Here is a 25,270-nt window from a genome sequence, read left to right as displayed (position 1 = left end):
AAATTTTTAACTTGCGCTATAGATTTATTCATATTTAACTTATAATTCAATACCTTACTGTAGTTTTCTATTTCAGAAAGAAAAAAGGGAAATGAAGTCAATGGATCTGCTAAGAAAATAATCACATCGTCTGCGTAAAGAAGTAATTTATATATGTTATTATCTATAACAATGCCTTTAATTTTATGATTATTTCTTATCTGAATAGCAAGAGGTTCAAGAGACAAAATATATAAAATAGGTGATAATGGACACCCCTGACGGGTGCCATTTTGAAGATCAAACCAGTCAGAGCAGAAACCAGAACCAACTACTCGGGCACTGGGATTCGAGTATAGAGCACTTATAGCTGTATAGATCCAATTAGAGCAGGCATGTCCAAACTTTTTTCGAAGAGTGCCAGATTTGATGAAGTGAACATGTGCGAGGGCCGACCATTTTGCCTGACATTTTCTGAACCATTAAAATTAAATGCAAATTAACTATTTTATGCAAAGTTTATTGAAAACGGCATACCACTTCTATCCCTTTCTCACTATCTCCCCTCCCTACCCCCTTCTCACAATCTCCCCTCTCCCTCCCCTTCTCACAATCTCCCCTCTTCCTCCCTGCCCCTCCTTCTCACAATCTCCCCTCTTCCTCCCTACCCCTCCTTCTCACAATCTCCCCTCTTCCTCCCTACCCCTCCTTCTCACAATCTCCCCTCTTCCTCCCTACCCCTCCTTCTCACAATCTCCCCTCTTTCTCCCTACCCCTCCTTCTCACAATCTCCCCTCTTCCTCCCTAACCCTCTTTCTCACAATCACCCCTCTCCCTCCCTACCCCCTTCTCACAATTTCCCCTCTCCCTCCCTACCCTTCTCACGATCTACCCTCTCCCTCCCTACCCCCTTCTAACGATCTACCCTCTCCCTCCCTACCCCCCTTCTCACGATCTACCCTCTCCCTCCCTCCCCCCCTTCTCACGATCTACCCTCTCCCTCCCTCCCTACCCCCCCTTCTCACGATCTACCCACTCCCTCCCTACTCCCCTTTGTAGGTCACTTACTGTCAACTCCTGTGTTGGGAGCGTGAGGCGTTTGTCTCGGGTGCCGGCGCTTCACTGCTGAGTGCCGGCATATGACGTCATATGCCGGCGCTCAGCGTGAAGCGCCGGCACTCGAGACAAACACCTCACGCTTCCAACACTGCACTCTGGGCAGCGCAGAGGCAGGCGGCGGTGGCAGCGACGGCGAGCAGAGGAGTCCTGGATTTCTGTCAGTCAGGGGGGCCCAAGAGGTGCCGAGCGGTCGTTTTCAGCAACCGCTCGGCACCCCTTGGGCCCCACTGACTGGCAGAACTCCAGGGCCCGGTCGCAGTCGTGACCCCGGTAGTTCCGCCACTGCCTACAATTTCTTCATCAGATGCCCTTGTGGCTGTGTATGCCGGCGCAGGGAGAAGGAAAGCCCAAATCTAGCGACGTCCGAGATCGCAAGATTTGGGCTTTCCTTCTCCTTGCGCCGGCACACACAGCCACAAGGGCATCTGATGAAGAAATTGTGTAGGGGAGGGCAGGGGCGTACCTAGAGTATTTGGCACCCGGGGCGGATCCTGTATGTGGCACCCCCCCACACACACACTTTAAAACTACCTGGCCGAAACTGAATATGACCCCCCCCCACACCATAAAAAAATCTAACACTTTTATTTAAAGTAAGTAACACACCAAAATAGGACAAAACAATTAAATAACAATATATATATATATATATATATATATATATATATAATTGTTAACAGCAATCACATTCCTATCATGCCCAGGCATACCCAGATTCCAGGAGGCACTCGCAGACTTGGCATGATAGGAGTATGATTGCCTTATCTACCCCTTCTCGCTCCCTTCTGCCCTATCTACCCCTTCTCACTCCCTTCTCCCTATCTACCCCTCCTAACTATCTACCCTCTCCCTCTTTGAAGTTCACTTACCTTTCAGGAGTCCTGCGGTGGGGGTGCAAGGCCTCGGTCTCCCAGCTCTGCCACTGTATGGAACAGTATAGAGTGATGGGAGTTATGATGTACTTTAGAGCATAATTATATAATGAAAAATACATTGGAAATGGTACAGCATAACACCCATCACTCTCACACATTTACCAATCCACACGCATACCAATCCACACGCATACCAATCCACACGCACATACCAATCCACACGCACATACCAATCCACACGCACATACCAATCCACACACACATACTAATCCACACATATACTAATCCACACACATACACCAATCCACACACACATACACCAATCCACACACACATACCAATCCACACACATACACCAATCCACACACACATACACCAATCCACACACACATACACCAATCCACACACATACCAATCCACACACATACACCAATCCACACACATACACCAATCCACACACATACACCAATCCACACACATACACCAATCCATTCTCACTGTATGCTTTCCTACCTTTCCTCTTTTCTCCTTACAGCTCCTTTTCCTGCTCTTCGCTCCTCTTCTTCTTCAGTTCTTCCTTCTTCTTCCGAGGGCACGGGGTTCAGAGGGCACGGACAGCGGTGGGCGCGGCTTCAGTGTTGTGCGCCGGGATCTGACAACAAACCCCGGCGCACAACAGCTGTTGCCGCGCGGATCGCAAGGGAGCGGTATCGGAGGTCTTTAACAGACCTCCGGCTCCCTTGAGTGATTTTAAGCCAGGTTCAAGGGAAATCCTTGAACCGGCTTAAAATCACTCAAGGGAGCCGGTGGTCTGTTAAAGACCTCCGATACCGCTCCCTTGCGAGCCTGCTCCTCCAGCGGCGGACATTACTGTCCGTCTCTGGAGGGGAGCCGGGTGCCGGCAAGTTGGCACCCCTCTGATGAGCGGCACCCGGTGCGGACCGCCCCCCGCTCCCCGCTAGGTACGCTACTGGGGGAGGGTTAGATTTCAACCCTGTTTAAAGTTACTGTAGACGAGGGTTGAAATCTAACCCTCCCCTACACAATTTCTTCATCCGATGCCCCTGTGGCTGTGTGTGCCGGCGCAGGGAGAAGGAAAGCCCAAATCTCGCGCTTTCCTTCTCCCTGCGCCGGCTGATGACGCCAAGTCCCGTGGCTTACCTGGGGGCCGTATCAGTCCGCGGGCCGGACTTTGGACATGCCTGAATTAGAGAGACCGAAATGTCTTAAGATTGCTTTGAGGTACCCCCAACCGACCCTATCAAATGCTTTTTCTGCATCCAATGACAGGGTCAGAAGGGGGCATCTCTTCTTTTCTACATAGTCCAATATATCCACCAGACATCTAATATTATTTGCCGAATCTCTGCCTGGCACAAAGCCCACCTGATCGGGATGGATCAGAGTTTGCAAAATTGGTTTTAATCTGTCCGCAAGTAATGCCGAAAATAACTTTGCATCCACATTTATTAATGAGATTGGGCGATAATTTTTTATGTCTTCAGAATTTTTGTCTTTTTTTAATATTGGTAGAATATTGGCCTGTAAGAATTCTTTTGGACAAGTACCTGTAATCGTAATTTCATCAAACATATCTAATAATCGATCTACAATATCTTTTTTAAAGGTCTTATAAAATAAATTTGTAAATCCATCTGGCCCAGGTGTTTTAGCTCTTTGTAATTTATCAATTAATAAACTTAGTTCTTTTTTTTGCAGCGGGCTATATAATGCTTCTCTCTGTTCCTGATTTAGGGCTGGAAAATCTATCAATTTTAGATATGTCTCTATATCTGCCTCATTAGTTTCGGATGGTATATTATATAACGAATTGTAATAAAGTCTAAACCCCTCTGCGACATCTTCAGGAGACATACGTGTATTCCCTTGTGTTACAATCTTCGTAATTCTTTCTTTAGCCCTTTTTTTTAAGTTGATTTGACATTAGTTTATCCGGTCTATTACTTTTATGGTAAAATTTTAATTTTAATTTTTCCATACAATATCTAGTCTTTTCCAATTCTTTCTGATTTATTTTGTCTCTAAGATTTACAATATCTTTTATACAAATTTGTGTAGGATCCAATTTAAAATCTTTCATCAAATTGTAATAAGACACGTATAGCTCGTTTAGCGAGTTCTCCCGACTTGCTTTCATATTTTTTTAAATTTTAATAAAAAAACCTCTGGCGACTGCCTTATAAGTGCACCATCGTATCCCTTGGGATGTTTGACCTGCTTTATTTTCTTGAAAGAAATTTTTTGTCATTTTAGAAATAAGATCTCTGTTTGTTGCTGAGAACAAAAGCGAGTCATCCAGCCGCCATGTCGTACAAGGAGTTGGACCCCAGATATCCTTAAGATCAAAAAAGATAAGGCTATGATCGGACCAAATGTTCTCCCTCAGTAGTATCCGTTCGACTTGGTTTACTGCTCTAATATCTCCAAGGATCATATCGATTCTGGAGAATGTCTTATGTACATTGAATAATGTGTATAATCTCTTAGAGAGGGGTGCTTAACTCTCCATAAATCATAAAGATTAGCTTTATTTATAATATTGCGGAAAGAATTGGTTCTCTTTTTTAAATTTTTATTTATGTGTTTATATTTACCAATTTCTTTATCCATTGTTACATCTAATACGCAATTAAAATCACCTGCAATAATAATAATCCCTATTTTTATTTGTTCAACTTTATCCAGTATAGAATTAAGATATATGAGGGGCTCTTTGTTAGGAAAGTAAATATTGACTAGGGTATATTTTACGTTATTTAATGTGCCAACCCATATCAAGTAGCAAGCATTTACGTCTTCTTCTATATATGTTGTTTCAATACTAATATTATTTGAAAAAGAGATCGCTACCCCTCTTTTTTTTTATCTTGCATTGAAGCATGAAAAGTATGAGGGAAGTGTCTCCCCCCCCATCTTAATTTGTCAATAACCCTCCAGTGCGTCTCTTGAAAGAACGCTACATCAATCCTTTCTTTCCTTAGACACGAATAGACTCTACTATGTTTTTCAGGCGAGTTTAGGCCGAAACGCATTTAAGACCCATTTAGATGGTAATAAAGGAAAAAAGTTTTCTGGACTATCACAGCAGCCTCAACCCACCTGCTGAATCTATAAACCCCCTCTAATTTCTCGCCTAAAGCCCCAGCTCCATCTCTCCAACCACAAAAAACAATTACCGAAATACAAATATTGATAACAACCATAAGCCTATATAGAATTGAAAAAAGTTTTACTAACGCATATTGATGTAATGTGATGGGATTGGGAGTAATCAGTACACTAAAAAAAGGCATCCAACTAATCCTTTTCAATAAAATATGCAGATTGAAATAGAGTAAACAACACAAAACTTTTACTTTTCCTCTCACTGATTTCTGGGCCTTGAAAGTTTTGTCCTTTGAAGTGACTACAAATTCAGGAGGCGTTTTATCTCTGGTTAACTAAAAATTAAATTTGTTCAGTTTATTCCTACAGAAATTAAAGTGCCAGGAAACAGATGACCAAATACACATACCAAGACAGGCTCTGCCTCACTGACACCCAAACACACACCAGGACATGCTCTGCCACACCGACACACCACACACACACACACACCTGGACAGGCTCTGCCACACCGACAGCCTAACACACACCAGGGTAGGCTCTGCACCCCACACCCTTGTGTATTGCCCCATGTGCATTTGTGCCCCCAGCCAGCCCCCTTTGTGTATTTTTGCCCCAACGCCCTTGTGTATTGATTTATGTGATGTCCCTAGCCAGCCCCCCTCCCTTGTGTATTGATGCCCCCTTTTGTACTGGTTAATGTATCCTTGTGTATTGCCCCCAGACACCCACCCACCCCTCTTTGTGTGTTGATTTATGTGATGTCCCAACCACCCTGTTGTGTACTTATACCCCACAGCCATCCCCTTTTTGTATTTAATTGTTGTCCCAAGGTAGCCCCCTTTGAATATGGGTCCCCTTCCACCTACCACCCCAACTTTTTTGCTGTGTTTCTTCCCTGCAGACCTCTCTCCTCCAACGTGCTCCCTGTCCCGAGCAGCTGTTCCGTGTGAGCCCGACCCCTTGAGTGTCTTCAAAGGGGCGGGATGAAGAGCCTCACTAAGGCACTGAGTGGCATGGTGCAGGCACACCGGCCGCTTAATGATTTTAAAGTGTCCGGCGTGTCTTACGACCGCTTTAAAACTCCCAGCCGCATCGGCTGCAATGGCATCTCAGTGTGCCGGCCCACGGAGTAGCCGGCCCAAGTCGGGTGCTGCGGGCTTTTGCCACGCATTACAGATGGCCCTGGCACGGCCGAATTGGCCACTTGAGTGGGCGGCCGCACGGCCGTTTAACTTAGGTGAAGGGCGGCCTGGGGGGCAATTGCCCCCTGGCCCAGCCCGCCCCTGATCTCCTTGCTCCAGTGCAGGCTCTGCTGAATGTTGCAAATACTTCTCATTGATTTTGATTGGAGGTACATCAAAGTGGCCAGAAGCTTGTATGATGACTACAACTAATTTTGCAACAATCTCAATTTTACAAACCGAAATTCAGTATTCACTTGGCCAAAACCGAAAACAACAACAAAACACTTTTATTAAAATTAAATAACACACCAAAATATAATATATATATATATATATATATATATATATATATATATATACATATACATATATACGGCAATCACACTCCTATCATGCCCAGGTTCTAGCATTTACCGGTTGCCTGGGCATGACAGAGTGTGTGATTACAGCCTCCCTATGGCATGCTATCCCGCCCCACATCTATGCTATCACACATACATTCACTCATTCATTCCCAGATACTCATTCATTCCCTTAATCTTGCATACTCACTCACCTTTCTTATCACTCCTGGTTTTAAGTTCATTTTTCAATTTGTCCAACTGGACTGAATATTTATGTTTTAAGGTTATAGCTTCCGATGAGTGTATTAGGTCACTCTGTATGTGGGTTAATTTACTGCGAGTATGCTTGATGATAAGAAGCATCAAATCCATGCTACACTTATTCAGTATGGATTCCCACTTGGAAACGAATGCAGGATCTTTTGGCTGAGTTTTCTGCTTTTCTTCAATGTTCTATTAATGAACAGGTTGCTGACAGAGTGGATGGATTATTGGGAGGGGCTGTCATATCGGTAACAATGACAAAGTCAGTGGAAAATGGAAGGTCCTAAAGATTGATTTCAGGGCATTAGGATGCACAGAAGAAAAGGACCTCCAAGGTAGTATCAGAAATCAGCAGGAGATTAGGGGGGTTAATGCGTGGCCAAAGCCAGAGCACTGGGCTGATCTTGTGCTTGGGTACAATCTTTATAGCCATGATGGATTGTACCTAAGCGGAAGTGGGTCTGCTGTGCTGGGGACAGGATGACTAGAAGGTTGGAGGCAATTTTAAACTAGTAAAAGGGGGGAGAGACACAGAAGGAGGTGGGCTTTAGATCAGAACAAGGGGGGGCAGAGATGGAGGTAGGGGTAAGATCAGAACAGAGGAGGTATGTAATAGTAATACAAATTCACATAAAATACAGGAGACTCGTGATAATATTGAATGTATGCATACTAATGCAGGAGCCTAAATACCGTATTTGCTTGTTTATAAGACAACCCTGATTATAAGACGACCCACCAACATTTGAATACTAATTTAGGATAAAAGAAAAAGCCTGAATATAAGACTACTCTATAGGAAAAAAAAGTTTTACTAGTAAACATTAATTCACATGTAAACTATTTTATCATATCTGATAAAAACAATGATTGAGAAAAATGCATTTTTATTTCTTTTTATTTGCCAACCTGCCCCCTAGTTATGCACATCTGCCCCCAGTTATGCACATCTGCCCCAGATATGCACATCTGCCCCAGATATGCCTTATACCCACCTATTTGCCTTATACCCCCTATATGCCACTCTGCCCCCTGATATGCCAATCTGCCCCCAAGATATGCCTTATACCCCCCTATATGCCACTCTGCCCCCTGATATGCCCCTCTGCCCCCCAGATTTACCAGTTCATGCCGAGACTTGTCCCTCATGCTTCAGACTCCCTGGTGTCTAGTGGGGACAGTCGGTGGACGTCTGCGTGTTGCGCGTAAACAACCTCTGCTGCTACCCGGCGGGGCTTCTATGACTGAGAACCAAAGGTCATGTGCTCCATCATAGAAGCCCCAGTGGAAGTCACGGCAGCAGCGGAAGTGGTCTGCACGGATCGCACAGGAGGACAACCTCCGCTTCTGCCTGGCACTCCCACTGGGGCTTCTTTAATGGAGTGCAGGAAGGTCATGTCATAGAAGCCCCAGAGGAAGTGCCGGCAGCAGCGGAGGTTGTCTGTACATATCGCGCAGACGTCCACCGGCTGCTAGAGAGGAGGATCCAGGTCCCCTGCAGCCTTTTTTTCTTATATTTGAGCAAATATGGTAACAAAATGGGGAACTAGAGGCAATAGCATACACTGGGCAGTTAAATGGTTACACATTATTTAGGTAGGGTAGAAAAAAACAGGAAAGGTAGTGGGGTATGTTTGTATGTCAACAATGAGCTAAAGTCAAATATTAAGCAAGTAGAATGTGACAAGGGAAATGTGGAAGCTTTATGGGTAGATATCAGCTTGGGACAAAAAAAGAAAAATCAAATACTGGTTGAGATATGTTATAAACCACCTAATGTTAATATTGATGAGGAAGAACAGTTGTTAGAGCAAATTGGGAATGCTGCACAACTGGGTGACACCTTAATTATTGGAGATTTAAATTACCTGCACATACATTGGGACAGAGGGACTAGTAGTTCTGCAATGAGATTCAGGTTTTTGAACCTGTTAAATGATACTAGGGCTGCAACAACTAATCAATAAATTCAATAATAATCGATAATGAAAATCGTTGCCAACGAATTTCATTATCGATTAGTTGAATCGATTTTTATTGATTATAAAATTAGGGTTTTTTCAGAGCAAATGCTCTAAAAAATACCCCTCGTTTTATAATCCTTCATTCAGTGTGACAGCAGCAGTTACTACTTACAGTCCCTCCCTGCAGTCACCGACACTCTGATGACTGGCCTCGCCCCTTCTTTCTCCCAGTCCCTCCCTGCAGTCACACTGACAATTGGCCCCACCCATTTCCTATAGTTTCCACATGGCACTCATCTAACTGTGAGTATAAAATTAATATTTGGGCTGATGAAAGTTAGGGAGGTGGGGGTTAATTTAGGGGCAGTTATGGTTAATGGGGTGTTTAGGGTTAATTTAGGGGCAGTTATGGTTAATGGGGTGTTTAGGGTTAATTTAGGGACAGTTATGGTTAATGGGTTGTTTAGGGTTAACTAAGGGGCAGTTGTGGTTGATGGGGTCTTTAGGGTTAATTTTGGGGCAGTTGTGGTTGATGGGGTGTTTAGGGTTAATGTAGGGGCAGTTGTGGTTGATGGGGTATTTAGGGTTAATTTAGGGGCAGTTGTGGTTATTGGGGTCTTTAGGGTTAATTTAATGCTGAAGACTGAGGGTTAATGTAATTAATTTAATAAGGTTAACTTAAGGCACAATTAGAGGTAAAGAGGGGTAAACTAAGGGGAATCTAAATCCTGGGGGCAGTGAAGATTAACCATGTATTTATTTTTAAAAGTATTGTCATTGTGTCAGTGTGATGTGAATGGGTCTGTGAATCTATGAGAGCACTATGGGATATCTGGGGGTATAAGACATATCTGGGGAGGACAGAGTGACATATCTGGCGGTATAATGCATACTGGGGTATAAGGTATATCAGGGGGCACAGTGGCATATCAGGAGGTATAAGGCATATAGGGGATATATGGCATATGTTTGGAGGGCGGAGTGGCATATCTGGGAGTATAAGGTATATAGGGTATATAAGGCATATGTCTGGGAGGCAATGTGGCATATCAGGGGGCACAGTGGCATATAAGGGGAGGACAGAGTGGCGTATCAGGGAGTATAAGGCATATGTGGGGAGGGCGGAGTGGCATATCTGGGAGGCAGTGTGGCAAGCCTGGGCCCAAATGTGCATAACTGGGGGGAGGGGCAGGTTGGGAAATAAAAACAAAAAATGCATTTTATCAAAGTTTTTTTTATTCTGCTGTTTGTTTTTAACATCCTGTTTTTTTTAATTAAATTATTTTAAATAAATGAAAAATTCATTTTTTTATCCGGTTAATCGAAAAAATAATCGGCCAACTAATCGATTATGAAAAGAAAAACTAGAAAGGACTCTTGTCTGGATTTTGTTACAACAAACAACGTTGATAAAAGAAAAATGTTGGTGCGCTTAACTAGTCCCAGGCTCAAATAATTAGGGCTGCAACAACTAATCGATAAAATCGATAATAATCGATAATGAAAATCGTTGACAATGATTTTCATTATCGATTAGTCAAATCGATTTTTATCGATTATAAAAAGAGGTTTTTTTCAGACCTAATGCTCTGAAAAACTCCTCTCTTTATATAATCCGACCTCAAACAGAGATCAGATTATAATACTAGAATCCAGATCCCCCGCAACACTGCAGGGGACCTGGATTCCCCTCACTGTCAGCCGGTGGGTGTCCGTGCGATGCACACAGACAACTTCCACCTCTCCCCTCCACTTCCGCTGGGGCTCCTACGATGCAGCGCCAGCATCACATGATGTAGTAGCCCCAGCGGAAGTGAAGGGGAGTAACGTGCAGACCCCCACCGGCTGACAGAGAATCGAGGTCTCCTGCAGAGGATCATCCTTTTCTGTCATGCGCACAGACAGCCTCCGTTACGCCCCTTCACTTCCGCTGGGGCTTCTATGAAGCTCCAGTAAAAGTGCCTGTCAGCAACGGAGGTCCACAAGACACCAGGGAGTCGGGAGAGAGGCAGAGTGGTGTATGGGAGGGGGGAGGAGGCAGAGGGGTTTATGGGAGCCACCCTCCCATACACCACTCTGCCTCTCTACCCGACTCCCTGGTGTCTTGTGAACCTCCGTTGCTGACAGGAGGCAGAGTGGTGTATGGGAGGGGGAGAGAGGCAGAGTGGTGTATGGGAGGGGGAGGAGGCAGAGTGGTGTATGGGAGGAGGGAGGAGGCAGAGTGGTGTATGGGACGAGCACAGTGGAATCTCTGGCATATATGAGGTATAAGGCATATCTGGGGGCAGAGTGGCAAGCTGGGGGTCAGATGTGCATAACTGGGGGCAGTTTGGTAAATAAAAGAAAATATAAACAAGGCTTTTTTCTCATAGTTTTTATTAAATATGAAAAATAGTTAACTTATGAATTAATATGTACTAATAACTTTGTATTAAAACCTAGTTTGAGAAACACTGTGTTTGGGTTCTTGTAGCTTTTATTATGTCAGTAAAATAAGAAGGTGAATAGAGAAATGCCATTGCGATAAAGAGATGAAAGTGTAAATTGTAAGTTTTTTATTACATTATTTTAAATTTAAAAAAATGTACATTTTTTATCTGATTAATCGATTAATCGAAAATATAATCGGCCAACTAATCGATTATTAAAATAATCGTTAGTTGCAGCCCTACAAATAATACAAATGTGTAAAATGAGGCCTACCAAACAGATGTGAGTATGCTGCAAATACAGTGCATTGGCTGTACAGTGTATACAAAGTTGCTCGTATAACTTTTAACTCTTGGAGCCTTCCCAGACCAAGTTTCAGCGTCAGGAGTTAGAGGTCCATATGAGTGACTCTATTGGTCTCTGGCACTGAGCTCCTCTGGCATCAAATAATGAAGGGCAGCTGCCAGCGACCAATAGAGTTGCTTGCACGGACCTTTAACAATTGGAGCCTTCCCAGGCCATGTTTCGGCTTCAGGAATTAAAGGTCCGTATCAGTGATTCTATTGGTCGCCAGCAGCGAGGTCCTCTGGCATCAACCAATGAAGGGCAACCAATCGAGTCGCTCGTATGGATCTTTAACTCCTAAAACCCCCCATACCAAATTTTGGCATCAGAAGTTAAAGGTCTGTGTCACGGAGCTGGATAGTCTGACGGACTACCTCCGCTGACTTCTGCTCCCTTAGCCTGGGACAACACACTCTTTCCCCGGTTTCCCAGTCACTAGCCGAGACTCAGTGTAGAGTATAAACAAAATGAAGACTTCTTTATTTTTCACACACGTGGCTGGATATAGCCAAAGCACACATTCACATAAGTCAAGATATTGGGATACAATGGCACAACTGCCCCCTTAATCTGCCTCCCAGAGACAACAGGGTCAGTAAAGGTATTAACAATACAATAGGGTCCCAACCTCCACTGTCTATTACTGGCTGAAATCAGTTCCAGGGATGGCTTGACCAGGGTAAATGTCTGGGGGGGGGGGCTGATTTATACAACATATTAGTGCAACATGGGGGGGGGTTCTGAATTGTACTGATTTATGAAGGTCAGATCATATAAAACAAGTTGTATTAGTTTAATTGAGACAAATGTCCAACAATGTAACAGAAGTTGTGATTCTGACACTAATAGTTATTGAATAAGTTACAGGAAATAAGCATAGCAATAAATACTACTAATAGTAATATTGTTTCTCCTTTTATGTTTACTTTTGTAGGCAGTAAAGCAGTACCCCGAAGACAACATTTTATTGTGATTCCTGACTTACAAAGGTTAACAATAACTTACTTTACAACGTGAGCTAAACAGCCAAGACTTTAAGTCATGGGGGATGGAAACACTCCTCGCTGGTTTGTTATAAATGGTGGTAGTTATTTTGTGGGAGCTGCCTCCACCTTTCTGTCCACAGTTCTCACATTTCCCATCTACAAGACAATCTTTCGGCAGCAACTCCACACGCTAAACATCAGAGCTGCTACACACCAACTAGGCAAAGAAGGGATTGCTTATCTCTACCGTGGCTTGACTCCACCTCTCATCGCAAAGACTGTACAAGGCACAGTGCTCTTTGGTACTCAGGGAACTTTCCAACATCTGCTCTGTGGTGGGGGGATTCCAAGTGCTGGGCATCGTGCACTATCTGGATTCCTCACTGGGGTTTTGGAGGCCACCCTTCTTGTACCATTTGAAAGGGTCCAGAACATACTGCAAGATGGCCGTAACAACAAACGTTTTCCGTGTGCTAGCTCCATCTTACAGGAATTCCTAAACTACAAGGGAAGAGACCGTCTGTATTGTGGCCTCTATAGAGGGTTCAGTCTTATTCTTATCCGCAATGGTCTTGGTAATTCTTTATACTTTTTGTTAAAGGATCCACTAAAAGATATACTAAGCTCTAAAGGGATTCCGCAATGGGCTCCTTCTTTGGGATCTGGTGCTCTAAATGGAGCCCTCATCTCATTGGTGCTCTATCCACTCAGTGTGCTAGTGTCCAACATGCAGGCAACAGTGGGGAAAGGGCTGCCAAATTTAAGAGAGGTAGCACATGCTGTATTTGCACAACGCAGGAGTAGAATCACACTGCTTTACCGTGGAGCTTCCCTCATTGTTGTGCGCTCTTGTATCACCTGGGGTGTGACAACTGCGATTCACGATGCTCTTAGCAAATGACATTGTGTAATAAAATGAAGAGTGGCTTTTGTTTTATTTTAATCATATGCTACAAATAAATATAGCATAGTCACACAAATTAAATCTGCAGTCATTATTAAATATTGGACATAGTATTGTAAATAGAAATAGTCAACAATTGCATTTTGGGCTCATTCATTGACAAAATGTGACACACACATTTAATCTACATAATAACTCACAACCTCATCTAAACCCAGCTGAACTAGCAAAAGAACCACAAAACAAAAATATTACAAATAGAGCTTTTATTCCAACTATGTCTATTATAATGGCCTCTCTTTCAATTAAAAACCTTCTGCCAAGCTTTCTCAAATAACTGATAATAGGTGAAATCTGTTCCTCTTGCCGCAACAGTGCACAACAGCACATGTGCTAACATCATGCCACCTGGAAGTGCAATATATCACAGAGCTCATATTATGCAAGAGCTTGATGAAGCTGCAAAATAGCCAGCTACAGTGTAGCCCAAGAGCTATATACAGTGGGGCAAAAAAGTATTTAGTCAGCCACCAATTGTGCAAGTTTTTCCACTTATAAAGATGAGAGAAGCCTGTAATTTTCACCATAGGTACACTTCAACTATGAGAGACAGAATGGAGGTAGATAATTTTGTAACATGAAAACAAACAAACAAACATCCTGAAACTCAATGTTAACAGATATTAATACACAAACTAGTGATTTCATACAGCCAGGATTGACAAAGTTTGGATCTAGGAGCCCTAGAAGGTCAAAAAGGTTAGGAGACAGCTTTTTTTCTTCCCCAATCATGTTTTTATTGAACTGGTGCCCTGAGTTTGTCAATCCTTGCCATATACTACCATGCATTTACACACTTGAACACCATCTGCTCATGTACGCACATGCTACCACCATACACTAATACGCACACTCTAACATTATGTGATGACAAACACACTTATGCTAATTTCATATTGTAGCTTAAACACCATACATGCTATCACCACACTCTTATATACATGCACACACTTCCTTACACTATACATATACACGGATCAGCCATAACATTACGCCCACCTGCCTGATATTGTGTAGGTCCCCCTTTTATCACCAAAATAGCCCTGACTCATCGAAGCATGGACTCCACTACACCTCTAAAGGCGTGCTGTGATATCTGGCACCAAGACTTTAGCAGTTTGCTATGAGGTGCCGTTAGGGACATTATTTCAGGTTTTTTTCCCTTGTATTTCATATAGTGAAACGCATATATCATATACTGAAACGCATATATCATATACTGAAACGCATATGTCATATACTGAAACGCATACAACATATACTGAAACGCATATGTCATATACTGAAACGCATACAACATATACTGAAACGCATATATCATATACTGAAACGCATATATCATATACTGAAACGCATATATCATATACTGAAACGCATATATCATATACTGAAATTTTCCATATATCATATACTGAAACGCATATATAATATACTGAAAGGCATATATCATATACTGAAATTTTCCATATATCATATACTGAAATGTATATATCATATAGTGAAACGCATATATCATATACTGAAATTTTCCATATACCATATAGTGAAACAGATGGAGTGAAATTTGTATATATATATACTGAAAAACGCTTATATCATATAGTGAAACAGATGGAGTGAAATTTGTATATATATACTGAAAAACGCTTATATCATATAGTGAAACAGATGGAGTGAAATTTGTATATATATATACTGAAAAACGCTTATATCATATAATGAAACAGATGGAGTGAAATTTGTATATATATATACTGAAAAACGCATATATCATATAGTAAAACAGATGGAATGAAATTTGTTTATATCATATAGTGAAACAGATGGAGTGAAATTTGTATATATATATACTGAAAAACGCATATATCATATAGTAAAACAGATGGAATGAAATTTGTTTATATCATATAGTGAAACAGATGGAGTGAAATTTGTATATATATATACTGAAACTGGTCATCAGTCACATGATCATGACCCTGACAGGTTGACTCCGCCTCCTTGAGCTCATTCTGAACTTGCTGGCAAGCAGTGTGGACCTCTATTGATATAATATACATTTCAAACTGGGTAAGTCTGCTCTGATTTATATATTTTATTGAAAATTTTTAATGATTAAACAATTTATGTGGTTCCATTTTTATAAAGTGGCAATTATTTTGCTTAGTTTAATGGGTATTTTTTTTCTAGCTTTTGACCCAAGTGCTTTTTTTCTACCATGTGCTATTAAAAATGTATTTCAGCTCATTGTTTACTTGTTTAGATGACTTACTTTGAAATGTTTTGTTTAAAATACCTTTATTTCTGTTTTAATAGTTATTGTTTTGGTACTTTAATAAATGGGAGTTGTTCTAAAACTGTTATTTTTCTCATTGGTTTTGTACATTTGAGCACCTTGGTTTAATTTCTGCATTTTGAAATGTATATTATATACATTTATGTTAGTATATGTAAAATGGTTTACCATGGTGCAGTTAGTTTAATTCCTAATGCTTGTTCAAGATGGCTGCCTGTTTCTTGTTTCAAATGTTTAGGCTTACACTCACTTTAGATTTATTTGTTTTAGATCATTTTAATGGGTTAAATTTGCAATTTGTGTTGAATGTTGTTTTGTAGTTTTTTTTTTTAGAAAAACCTTAAAACTTATTGCAGTGCAGGCTAGGGATATCTGCCTACTGCAACTCATTGATAAGAGGTTATTTTGGGTATGTGGGACTCATATGGGATTTTGTTTGTATTACATGTGGTTTGGAGGCTTCTGTTGTGGGATCTTTTTTTGAGGGGGCAGAGTTGGGGTTGTTATTTTGATATGTAGAGTGGTTAGGCTAATAGGAGGTGAGTAAGGTTTTTTTGGAAGAGGTGTTCGTTTTCTTTAGGTTGGAGGGGGATGTTCAATGAGCTGGGGGGTTATTCTTAGATGATGTTACACTCTGTTGTGTGTATAAATGGCAATTATATGGTCTGGGATTTTAATGCTGTCATGTGAGTTTTTGGATGGGGGTTCTGGGTGAGATGGGGGCTTGCTTGTTTTAATCTTTTTGGGGCATGTGGGATTAATGTTGGAATTATTGTGATTTTTGGGGCTCGTGGGGTTACATGTGGATGTGTTGCCTTGAGATGGTCTGTTGTGGGATTAATTGTTTTGGGGATGGAGGAGCTTGTTTTTTTAAGGTGTATAATGTGTATGATAACATGAGTGTTTTTTTTATCAGCCCAGGTTTTTTTACATTTCATTATGTTTTTTTCATTAAAAAGGGGGGTGTAATGTGGGTTTGATTTTTTTGTTTGTTAAAAATTGAACGACTTGGCTGGCAAATTGTGGGATTAATAATAAACTTTGGGGTCAACATTTTTGGACATTGGATGTTATTGAGCCCTTCTTGTTATGTTGCTTTTTTAATTCTCTTTTTCTTTTCAGGCTCAGTGTGGGATTTTTTTCCGATTTTTGGAACATTTACAAAATTCTAGACACATTGAATATTATTTCTAAAAGGTATGTGGTGCATTAATTAACCATCACTGATTCATTACAGAAAACAAAACAGTACACACAGTTGGATATAGGGACCAACAGGGGGGACATGAAGAGGGACATACAAACACAGGGACATGGAGGAACACGCTATAAAAACACATGCACACACAAAGATAGCTACACAATACAAACTTTATGATAAACAGGTGGACACAGAAGGAGATTCACGTAGGGACACTATACAAACATGGGGAAACTGGAATACATAGAGGGACACAAAACAAAAATAACACACAAGGGACACATAGACAAAATTAGCAATACATATACACAGGGGCCTAATATAATTATAGGGGTAAACAGAAGGATGCACACAAGGAAACAATACAAACATATTGGGAAACGCACAGAAGGATACACAGAAGTCATACAAGCATAGGAGCACATACATAGAGACGCATGGGAGGACACATTATGAACACATATAAAGGGACATACGCAGCAAGACAATACAAACATGTATGCATGAGGACACAAATGTAGGACACATATAGGTATTAAATATACGTTTAATAGGTGTTTATAATTGAGACCTTGTGATGTTTCATTGTTTAAAGTGTTTTTTCCCCACCAGGATCATTGTGATGTTTTTTTAATTCCTTAATTTTTATATTTTGACAGTCTTTCAAATACTTTGAAGATTAATTTTAAAAGGTATGTAGTGCATTACTAAACCTCATTTTGATTTAGACACCAAGACACATGCATAAAGACACAATGCAAATATATGGACACACAAAGTCCTGAGATTTAGCATTATTGTGCAGAGCAGTTACCCAGCAAGTAACCACTCTGCAGTGAGGACAGCCAGGGAACCAGCCAAGAGCAGATCATAATGAAAATGAAGTGGTTTGTTGGGTAAGATCTAGGGCTGCAATCCGATTAATTGGATAAAAAAAAAAAATATGCCAATTTTTCGTTTATTTAAAATAAAAACATAATTTACATTAAGATGTTCTAACACTTTTATCTCTATTACAATGGCATTTCTCTATTCGCCTTCTTATATTACTGACATAATAATTAAAGCTACATTTTTATGTTGCAAAACACATTATTTCTTAAAGTTTTACCAAAATTCCAAAAACAGTTTTACTAGTAAATATAAATTCATGAAAAAAGTTTACATATTTAATAAAAACTATGAGAAAAATGCCTCTTGTTTATAGGTATTGTATTTGCCAACCTGCCCCTAGTTATGCACATCTCATCCCCAGCTTGCCACTCTGCCCCAGAAATGCCTTATACCTCCTATATGCTACTCTGCCCCCATATATGCCTTATACCCTCCTATATGCCAGATGCCACTGTGCCCCCTGATATCCCTTATACCTCCTATATGCCACTCGAGTCCCCTGATATGCCTTTTACCCCCTATATGCCACTGTGTCCCCCCTGATATGTCTTATAGCCCCTTTATGCCACCATGCACCTTGATATGCCTTATATAGCAATATGTGCATGAATGTGGACAAATCAGCAGCTTCGGCAGGGATCAGTTACTGGAGTTTGTGCACCTGTAGTAAAAAAAAATTAATGAATATTAATAAACAATAATAACTTTGTATTATACGCATTATAACAAATGTGTGTGTGTGTGTACTTACAGTATATAAAATTCATAAATTACAATAGTATATAAATATTTGTGTTTAAAATAGGTTTACTTTAACACTTTTCCATTCAATTCTCATGATCAGATCATGAGAATTGAAATGGGTGAATTTTGTGAATATTTCCTGAATATGGAGCACTTTCAGCACATATCAGGTAGCCAAAATTGTATGCTTTTTATAAAGAAAATGGCCCGAATGCCTCTGATGCTTTGGTTTCTGAACTGCCGATTCGGACCCGAATGCAGTGATATTGAGTAGCTAAATTTCAGATATTTGTGAAATTTAGCTAAAGCGCCCCACCTAAATCCAATTCGGAGTATATTGGGTTGACCGTATAGTGTCACCATGTGCATTAAGGAGTAATCGCGTATAAGTGGCAGAGTAAAAATCAGTGTGCATCAGGGATTGACATTGTACATCCCTGAGTGAGTTGTAAAGTGTAAGTCAGTGCTTCAGTGTGTGACTGAGTGATTGGCAATTTGTAAGTTAGAGTATAAGTGTGAATTGGTAATGTTTTCTACCTTTGACCTAGATGGCTTACATTTGGAATTAATGGAATAATTAAATATTGCTTTTACCCTGAAAAATGTATTTTAAATTTACATTTCAGATGGATTTAGCGAAGGCCGAAGGTTTGGTTGGTGAACTTTTGGAGAGATCTGATTTGCAGGATGTTTTAAATACGGTACTTGATAGGCAAAGGCCATCTCAAGCTACTGCACATAGTTCAACTTCTGCAGAGTTAAGTAGTCTTTTTAGGCCATCAAGACAATCTACTAATGTTCATCAAGGCACAAGATATTTCCTTAGAAAAAATTTGGGAAGTTGGAATTCAAATGTAAACAATAAAAGGTAATGTAGCTCATACATTAGTGGAAAACTTGCTTTATTTCTTTTATATATTAGCTTTTAAAGTCTATGATTATTGAATCTTTTCATTTATAGGTGCAAAATCCCTACCACCAACAAAGTTTTCCCAGTTTTCAACAAGGATTTGATTTTATTAGATGGCCCTGATAGTGCAACTGTAGTGAAGCAGGGAATGAAACATATCCTCTATGAAAGGGGGCATATTTTAAGTGCTTTTGAGTTTAATAAGGACTGGGATAACAGAACGGTTCTTGAAAAAATACGCCAATCATTTGGTTGTAAAATTCCTGATGATGTAAGGTACGTTTTAATTTAATATAAGTAAATTTATTTGCTTTGTAAGTTCTTTGAATTTTATAAATCCTGATACTTCATAGTCTTTTTTCCCCTTTCATGTTTTTTATTTTGGTTTTGCAGTTTACAGTTCTTAATGCCTTGTGGTAATAAACTGGTCATTCCTAATCTGACTGATGATAAAGAATTGACAGCATTAATGATACATAAAGTCTACCATCAAAAATCTATATATTTGAGGCCATCTAGACAATTATTTGTGAGTATTTGTGTTTTCATATTTATTTTAGTTATTTGAAAATAATTACCCCTATTCTGTTCGTGTTATGGCATATTTTGATGAAACTGCTCCAGTTTATTCTCTACATAGATTATTTTAATAGTTCAATGGACTGCCTGTTCCCTTGTCAGTCATTACAAGGTACCTCCCATATTTAGTTGTACTTTGAACTGCTGCAGGTAGATCCCTGCTTCCAGGGTATTTTTCTTGTATTTTTCATTCATTTTTTAGGAGGATATTCTTTGGGATGCCTATATCCCGTACCCAAATTATAAACTGTGTGTGGTTGTTAGCTAATGACATGTGGCTTCTGCATCCATCAACTTTCTTCTTCCTTTTCTGTGTGTGTGGATGGACACATTTATAGAATGCCACTAAGTTCACTATACTTTAGAGCCTCAATTTTTTTAGTCTGTCTTTTTTCTAGTATATTGTTGTTTTGTTTTTATATTTCTTTGCATCAGTTGTATATTTGTGGACGGTCTTTTATTTATATTAATATATTTTTTTTAAAATGATTCATTTTAGGAGGAAATACTTGAAAATACTGACGCATCTAATATAGATAATTCTGACATTTTTTCTGATGTTGATGATTCAAATAATAATCCAAGACACATTGCTAAGGAACACGGTGAATCAATCAATACATTTCCAAGTAATTTTACAGCAACAGGGGAAAATCTTATACAAAAGGACACAGAATCATCCAGTTTTGCATTGGCTTCAAATTTTGATGAAAATTGCAATACTTCTCTTTTGAATGCGTACTATGAAATTCCAAGCAGCTCTTGTGTATCACTACCCCTTGACAATTACATTAGTGAAATGGCTCAAAAATCTTCAGACACTACACAGTTGAAGAATGTCAAACAATTTGATTCATCAATGACATCTTTACAAATTGCAAATGAAAGATCTGATGATTTTACTTTATCCCCACATTTTATTTATAATCAATACGTGGAGTGTTTAGAATCAGATACGCAGTCAGATATCTCTGATGATATTAATTTGGCAATTCAGTCAAGTCTTCAGGATCAATACAAGTAAGTTTTATATTTGAACATGTACTAATCAATTTATATTGTTAATTTATTTCTTTAAGGCATATTTTTTATTTAATTTTTGATCTTCTCATTGATAAAGCTCTAATTCTATAATTTTACATTTACAATATTATAAAAAAAATATTTTTATCTGTTTTTTTTACAGTGTGGACATAACTGAACAACGCTCTGCTGCTGAAATTCTACAAGATATCTCCCAAAAAATAAATAAAATGAATACCTCAAAGTTCAATATTAATCGAAATAATGTATGGGAAGGTGCTGTAAGAGGTGTGAGAAGAAGTTCATTTTGTCCAAACAACAACATTTCAGTTAAGTTTTCAGATGACTCGGGTAAAATTGAAGAAGCAGTGGATCTGGGCGGTCCCAGGAGAGAGTTTTTTAGACTCCTGATGAGCTACATCTCGAAATCGAGTCTTTTTGAAGGATCTGATTCTTCCAAAAATCTCAGTCTGGATTCTAGAGGTAACTGAAAAAACAACCCATAATATAGTAACCTGTAGATTATTAATTTGATCTTCAATACTTATATTGAAATTACATATTTTTTAGGAATCCGTGAAAACTGTTATTTTGATACTGGAAGATTTATTTCAATTTCGTTGGTTCATGGTGGTCCTTCTGGTTTTTTTTCTGAGATGTTATTCAAAAGTATTGCATATGGTCCAGAAACAATTCAACCGTCTTTGGATGATGTTTGTGATTTTGAAATTGCATCAAAAATTAAAAAGGTAAATTTTGAAACATATTTTTTTCCAATTAAATTTGATTTATTATTTTTATAACTTAAGTTAAATAAATTGATACATTTTAATATATATTATATACCATTATATGAGTTGTTCTATTTTATTGTCTAATGGTCTCTTATTTCATATAAACAGTTTGCAGATTGTTCTACTATTGAAGAACTGAAGACTTTGATTAATGAAAATCTAGATTTTTTAACAAATGCTGGCTGTTTAAGGACAGTGAAAGTCCTAAATGATAAGAACTGGTTAGTAAAAGATTTACTAATGTTCAATGTAATTCATCGAGTTAGAGGCCCATTCGAAAGGTAAGCATATGTTAAAGTATAATAAATTTAGTTTTACATTTTTAAATTAAAATAATTATCCTGTTTATTTGTATGTTCTTAATACATGTAATTTTAAACATAACTAATCAAAACCAAGGTAGTTTATTTGTTGGATAGTAAGACACATCATGCACACCATGGTTCGTTTATAGCTCTTTGCCATAGTGAAAGTTTAAAATGACATGTCCTAAAAATCTAAAACAAGTTTTGTTTTTGTGAAAGAATGTTGGCTTTATTAATGAAAAGGAATTCATTTCAAGGAATTGAAGGGGGAATTTCAGACTTAAGGCCAAAGTAGCCGAGTTGGAAAAAGTCTCCCTTTTACCTTAATGAAAGAAGTTTGGCCTTAAGCTTAATGGGGGAAAGAGTGACAAGTCTTGGGGAAAGATGTGCATAACTGCGAGGCAGGTTTTCAAGACTGGGGGGACAGGGTGGCAAATAAAAGGAAATAAAAATCATAGTTTTTATTAAATATGAAAAAACTATTTACATGTGAATTAATATTTACTAGTGAAACGCTTTTTCCTATGGGGTAGTCTTATATTCAGACTTTATTGTTTTTCCTAAATATTAATATTTTGGGTGGTCTTATCATTGAGCAAATACAGTATGTGTATATGGGCATGATAAATATTGAAGGGTATGGTTTCCAGGTACTTGAGAAACAGTTTCATTTGCGTTTAAAAAAAATAATATTTTTATTTTGTATCTATTTCAGCTTGTTGAAAGGATTGGAAACTTTAGGCATACTTCAACAAATTAAGCTTCATCCAAATTTATTTTTGCCATTGTTCTGTCATAAACCATTGCCTCTTACTGCTGATGTTATAGATAATCTATTCCAAATTCGTTTTTCACAAAAAGGAAGCAACGCATTTTTAGTTGAACAAAGAATCGTGAGCTACTGGAGAGATTTTCTTCAAGATGTAGAAGGTAATAACATTTATAGTACTGTTTATTGTTTCAATGTTAGATTTTAAAAATAATTTTGATTTGTTTTTATGTATGAATATGAATAACGTTTAGGTAATTAATGATGCCTTTTTTAAATTGTTAGATTTCTGAAATATTTTTTGTATTTATTTATTTATTCCTACCACCAGAGATCCGGTGGTAGAACGGTCCACCTTCTAACGTCTTCCCACCATGAACAAACTTGCTGCACTTTCATTCCCTAGGGGACCGCATTAGAAGATGGGCCGCTCTGCCACCGGAGCTCGAGGCATATTATTTTATCTTAAATTTATTGTGCAGATTATAGGCTGCAGTCTATAATCAGGACAATATGATAAATATATAATTATATATATTTCAGACTTAAAATGTGTTTTTGTTTTTTTTTTATATGCAGAGCGGCAAACTTCAGCAACTTTGGGTGGAATTTTGGTATTTGCAACAGGTGCTGATTGTGTGCCTCCTTTGGGTTTTGAACCTGCTCCAAGTATTGAATTTCTACATTCTGCAACCAATGAAGAATGTTTGCTTCCACTTGCAAACACATGCATCAATTGTTTGAAGCTTCCAATACATTCAACTTTTTGTAATTTCAAGTCCAATATGGACTTTGCCATTATTAATACGCAAGGCTTTGGTAGGCAATGATTATTTTTATTGTTAAAGAGGCACAACTTCTTCTAACTTCTTTTAACACCTTAATGACTACACTGTGATTTAGAGATGCAGCTGTGTGAGGCTGTTTTATGAATTATGCTATTTATCCCTATACTGTTTATCGTTTAAAAAAAAAAGTTTATTTCCTCTTAAGAGGGAAAATTTCACAGCTGTTTTGTTTTATATAACTCAATGTTCACACACAGTACTAACTATACTATGAAAGAAAAATGAAACTTTCAGACTAACCTGGGCAACCAGTGATATCTGCCTATGCAGGCTCCGTCTCCAGTCGACCAGTACACACATTCTGTAACATTGGGAGGATTTTGAACACATGTTGTGTCTAGATATTCTAGCAATTTCTTTTAACATCTAACCTTAATGTAACCTGCTCTTTCCACTTGTTTTGTGTTCATATACCATTTTGCAGAGTAATATGGATGCATATGTAAAGTTAGTGTTGCATTTGTTATTAATGTGCAACTATATGTATGATCCTTTTAAAGCAATGAATTATAAAGACACAGAGGCAAGTATTATGTATATCTTTCTTTATTTCGTTCAGCAGCAAAGAGAGACAACAAAAACTTCAGTCAAATGACATAACTTCCCGTGTATACTCCTCTCCATATCAATAGAACAGCATACATCCTGAAACGCCTCCTTTTTCTTTATAATAAACTATATGAACAATTTCAATGCTCAAACAAATCTGAAAAAAATCCAATATCAATTGAGACATAACAGTAAACAGGAACTAGAGCTAGATAGCCAGATAAAATACAACATGCGAGTGGTAACAATAACCCAGGACCACAATGTCATCTTCATGCTGATAAGGAAAATAAAAAATATGGTAATAACTTGTATAAAGATCAGTTATCAGTTAAGATCCCACGCCTAACATGTCCACGACTTCGCTGGAGGGGAGGATGTTCTTCAACTTCTTCGGATCAGATCAGATACCTACAACCAAAATGTATGCACTACTCATATACACTCCACACTGAGATATTTGGTACCCTCTACTGCTTCACTATTTTTTCTTATGCCCTCCTACTACAACTCGTTACCACACTACTGCCTAAGATAAGCAGAATTAGGGGCTTCTTGCATACACACATTCGCCCTTTCATTTCCTAATATATTTAGGATCTTTGGTAGCTTCCTCCAGCTTCTGTCTTTGGAGATGTTTGCTATTTGCTTTTTTGGTCCTCTTCAGGTCCAGCTGTAGGTCACTTCACTCGAGAATATCCCTAGCAGTCAGATGCATTCTGACATATTTTCATTACATACACTTTTTATTAACACGCCTATGTTTTCGTTTTCT

The 25,270-nt window shown here is 39.0% G+C and overlaps 3 protein-coding genes across 3 annotated transcripts in view; all 3 read left to right on the top strand.

The window, feature by feature from the left end:
• Positions 1-13,604, top strand: part of SLC25A53 (solute carrier family 25 member 53) — a 29,378-nt gene extending 15,774 nt beyond the window's left edge. The window contains exon 2 of the mRNA XM_053473695.1: positions 12,568-13,604. Within this exon, the coding sequence (XP_053329670.1) occupies positions 12,675-13,520 (846 nt within the window). The 5' untranslated portion in view covers positions 12,568-12,674 and the 3' untranslated portion in view covers positions 13,521-13,604. The remainder of the gene's footprint in view (positions 1-12,567) is intronic.
• A 5,901-nt stretch (positions 13,605-19,505) lies between these two features.
• LOC128503571 (uncharacterized) lies at positions 19,506-21,360 on the top strand. The gene is made up of 4 exons (XM_053473696.1): positions 19,506-19,586; positions 19,680-19,904; positions 20,022-20,157; positions 20,707-21,360. The coding sequence occupies exons 2-4, from the start codon at positions 19,777-19,779 to the stop codon at positions 21,229-21,231; spliced, it is 789 nt and encodes a 262-aa protein (XP_053329671.1). The 5' UTR covers positions 19,506-19,586; positions 19,680-19,776; the 3' UTR covers positions 21,232-21,360.
• A 93-nt stretch (positions 21,361-21,453) lies between these two features.
• LOC128503564 (G2/M phase-specific E3 ubiquitin-protein ligase-like) lies at positions 21,454-24,014 on the top strand. The gene is made up of 5 exons (XM_053473687.1): positions 21,454-21,713; positions 21,801-21,979; positions 22,133-22,305; positions 23,045-23,259; positions 23,678-24,014. Exons 1-5 carry the CDS (start codon positions 21,461-21,463, stop codon positions 23,926-23,928), a joined length of 1,071 nt encoding a protein of 356 aa, XP_053329662.1. The 5' UTR covers positions 21,454-21,460; the 3' UTR covers positions 23,929-24,014.
• Positions 24,015-25,270: the final 1,256 nt, after the last annotated feature.

Source organism: Spea bombifrons, chromosome 8 (assembly GCF_027358695.1).
Source record: "Spea bombifrons isolate aSpeBom1 chromosome 8, aSpeBom1.2.pri, whole genome shotgun sequence".
In the NCBI taxonomy this organism is placed as follows: domain Eukaryota; kingdom Metazoa; phylum Chordata; class Amphibia; order Anura; family Pelobatidae; genus Spea; species Spea bombifrons.
The sequence above is the reverse complement of the archived record's forward strand: the minus strand, read 5'-3'. Positions and strand labels throughout refer to the sequence as shown.

Bases quoted from the DNA above. Each gene is read 5' to 3' on its own strand.
- LOC128503571 (XM_053473696.1), top strand. From the start codon at position 19,777: ATGAAACATATCCTCTATGAAAGGGGGCATATTTTAAGTGCTTTTGAG. The intron at 19,905-20,021 runs GTACGTTTTAAT...TTGGTTTTGCAG, and splicing joins AAAATTCCTGATGATGTAAG to TTTACAGTTCTTAATGCCTT. The intron at 20,158-20,706 runs GTGAGTATTTGT...GATTCATTTTAG, and splicing joins GGCCATCTAGACAATTATTT to GAGGAAATACTTGAAAATAC.
- LOC128503564 (XM_053473687.1), top strand. From the start codon at position 21,461: ATGAATACCTCAAAGTTCAATATTAATCGAAATAATGTATGGGAAGGT. The intron at 22,306-23,044 runs GTAAGCATATGT...TATCTATTTCAG, and splicing joins GTTAGAGGCCCATTCGAAAG to CTTGTTGAAAGGATTGGAAA. The intron at 23,260-23,677 runs GTAATAACATTT...TTTTATATGCAG, and splicing joins TTTTCTTCAAGATGTAGAAG to AGCGGCAAACTTCAGCAACT.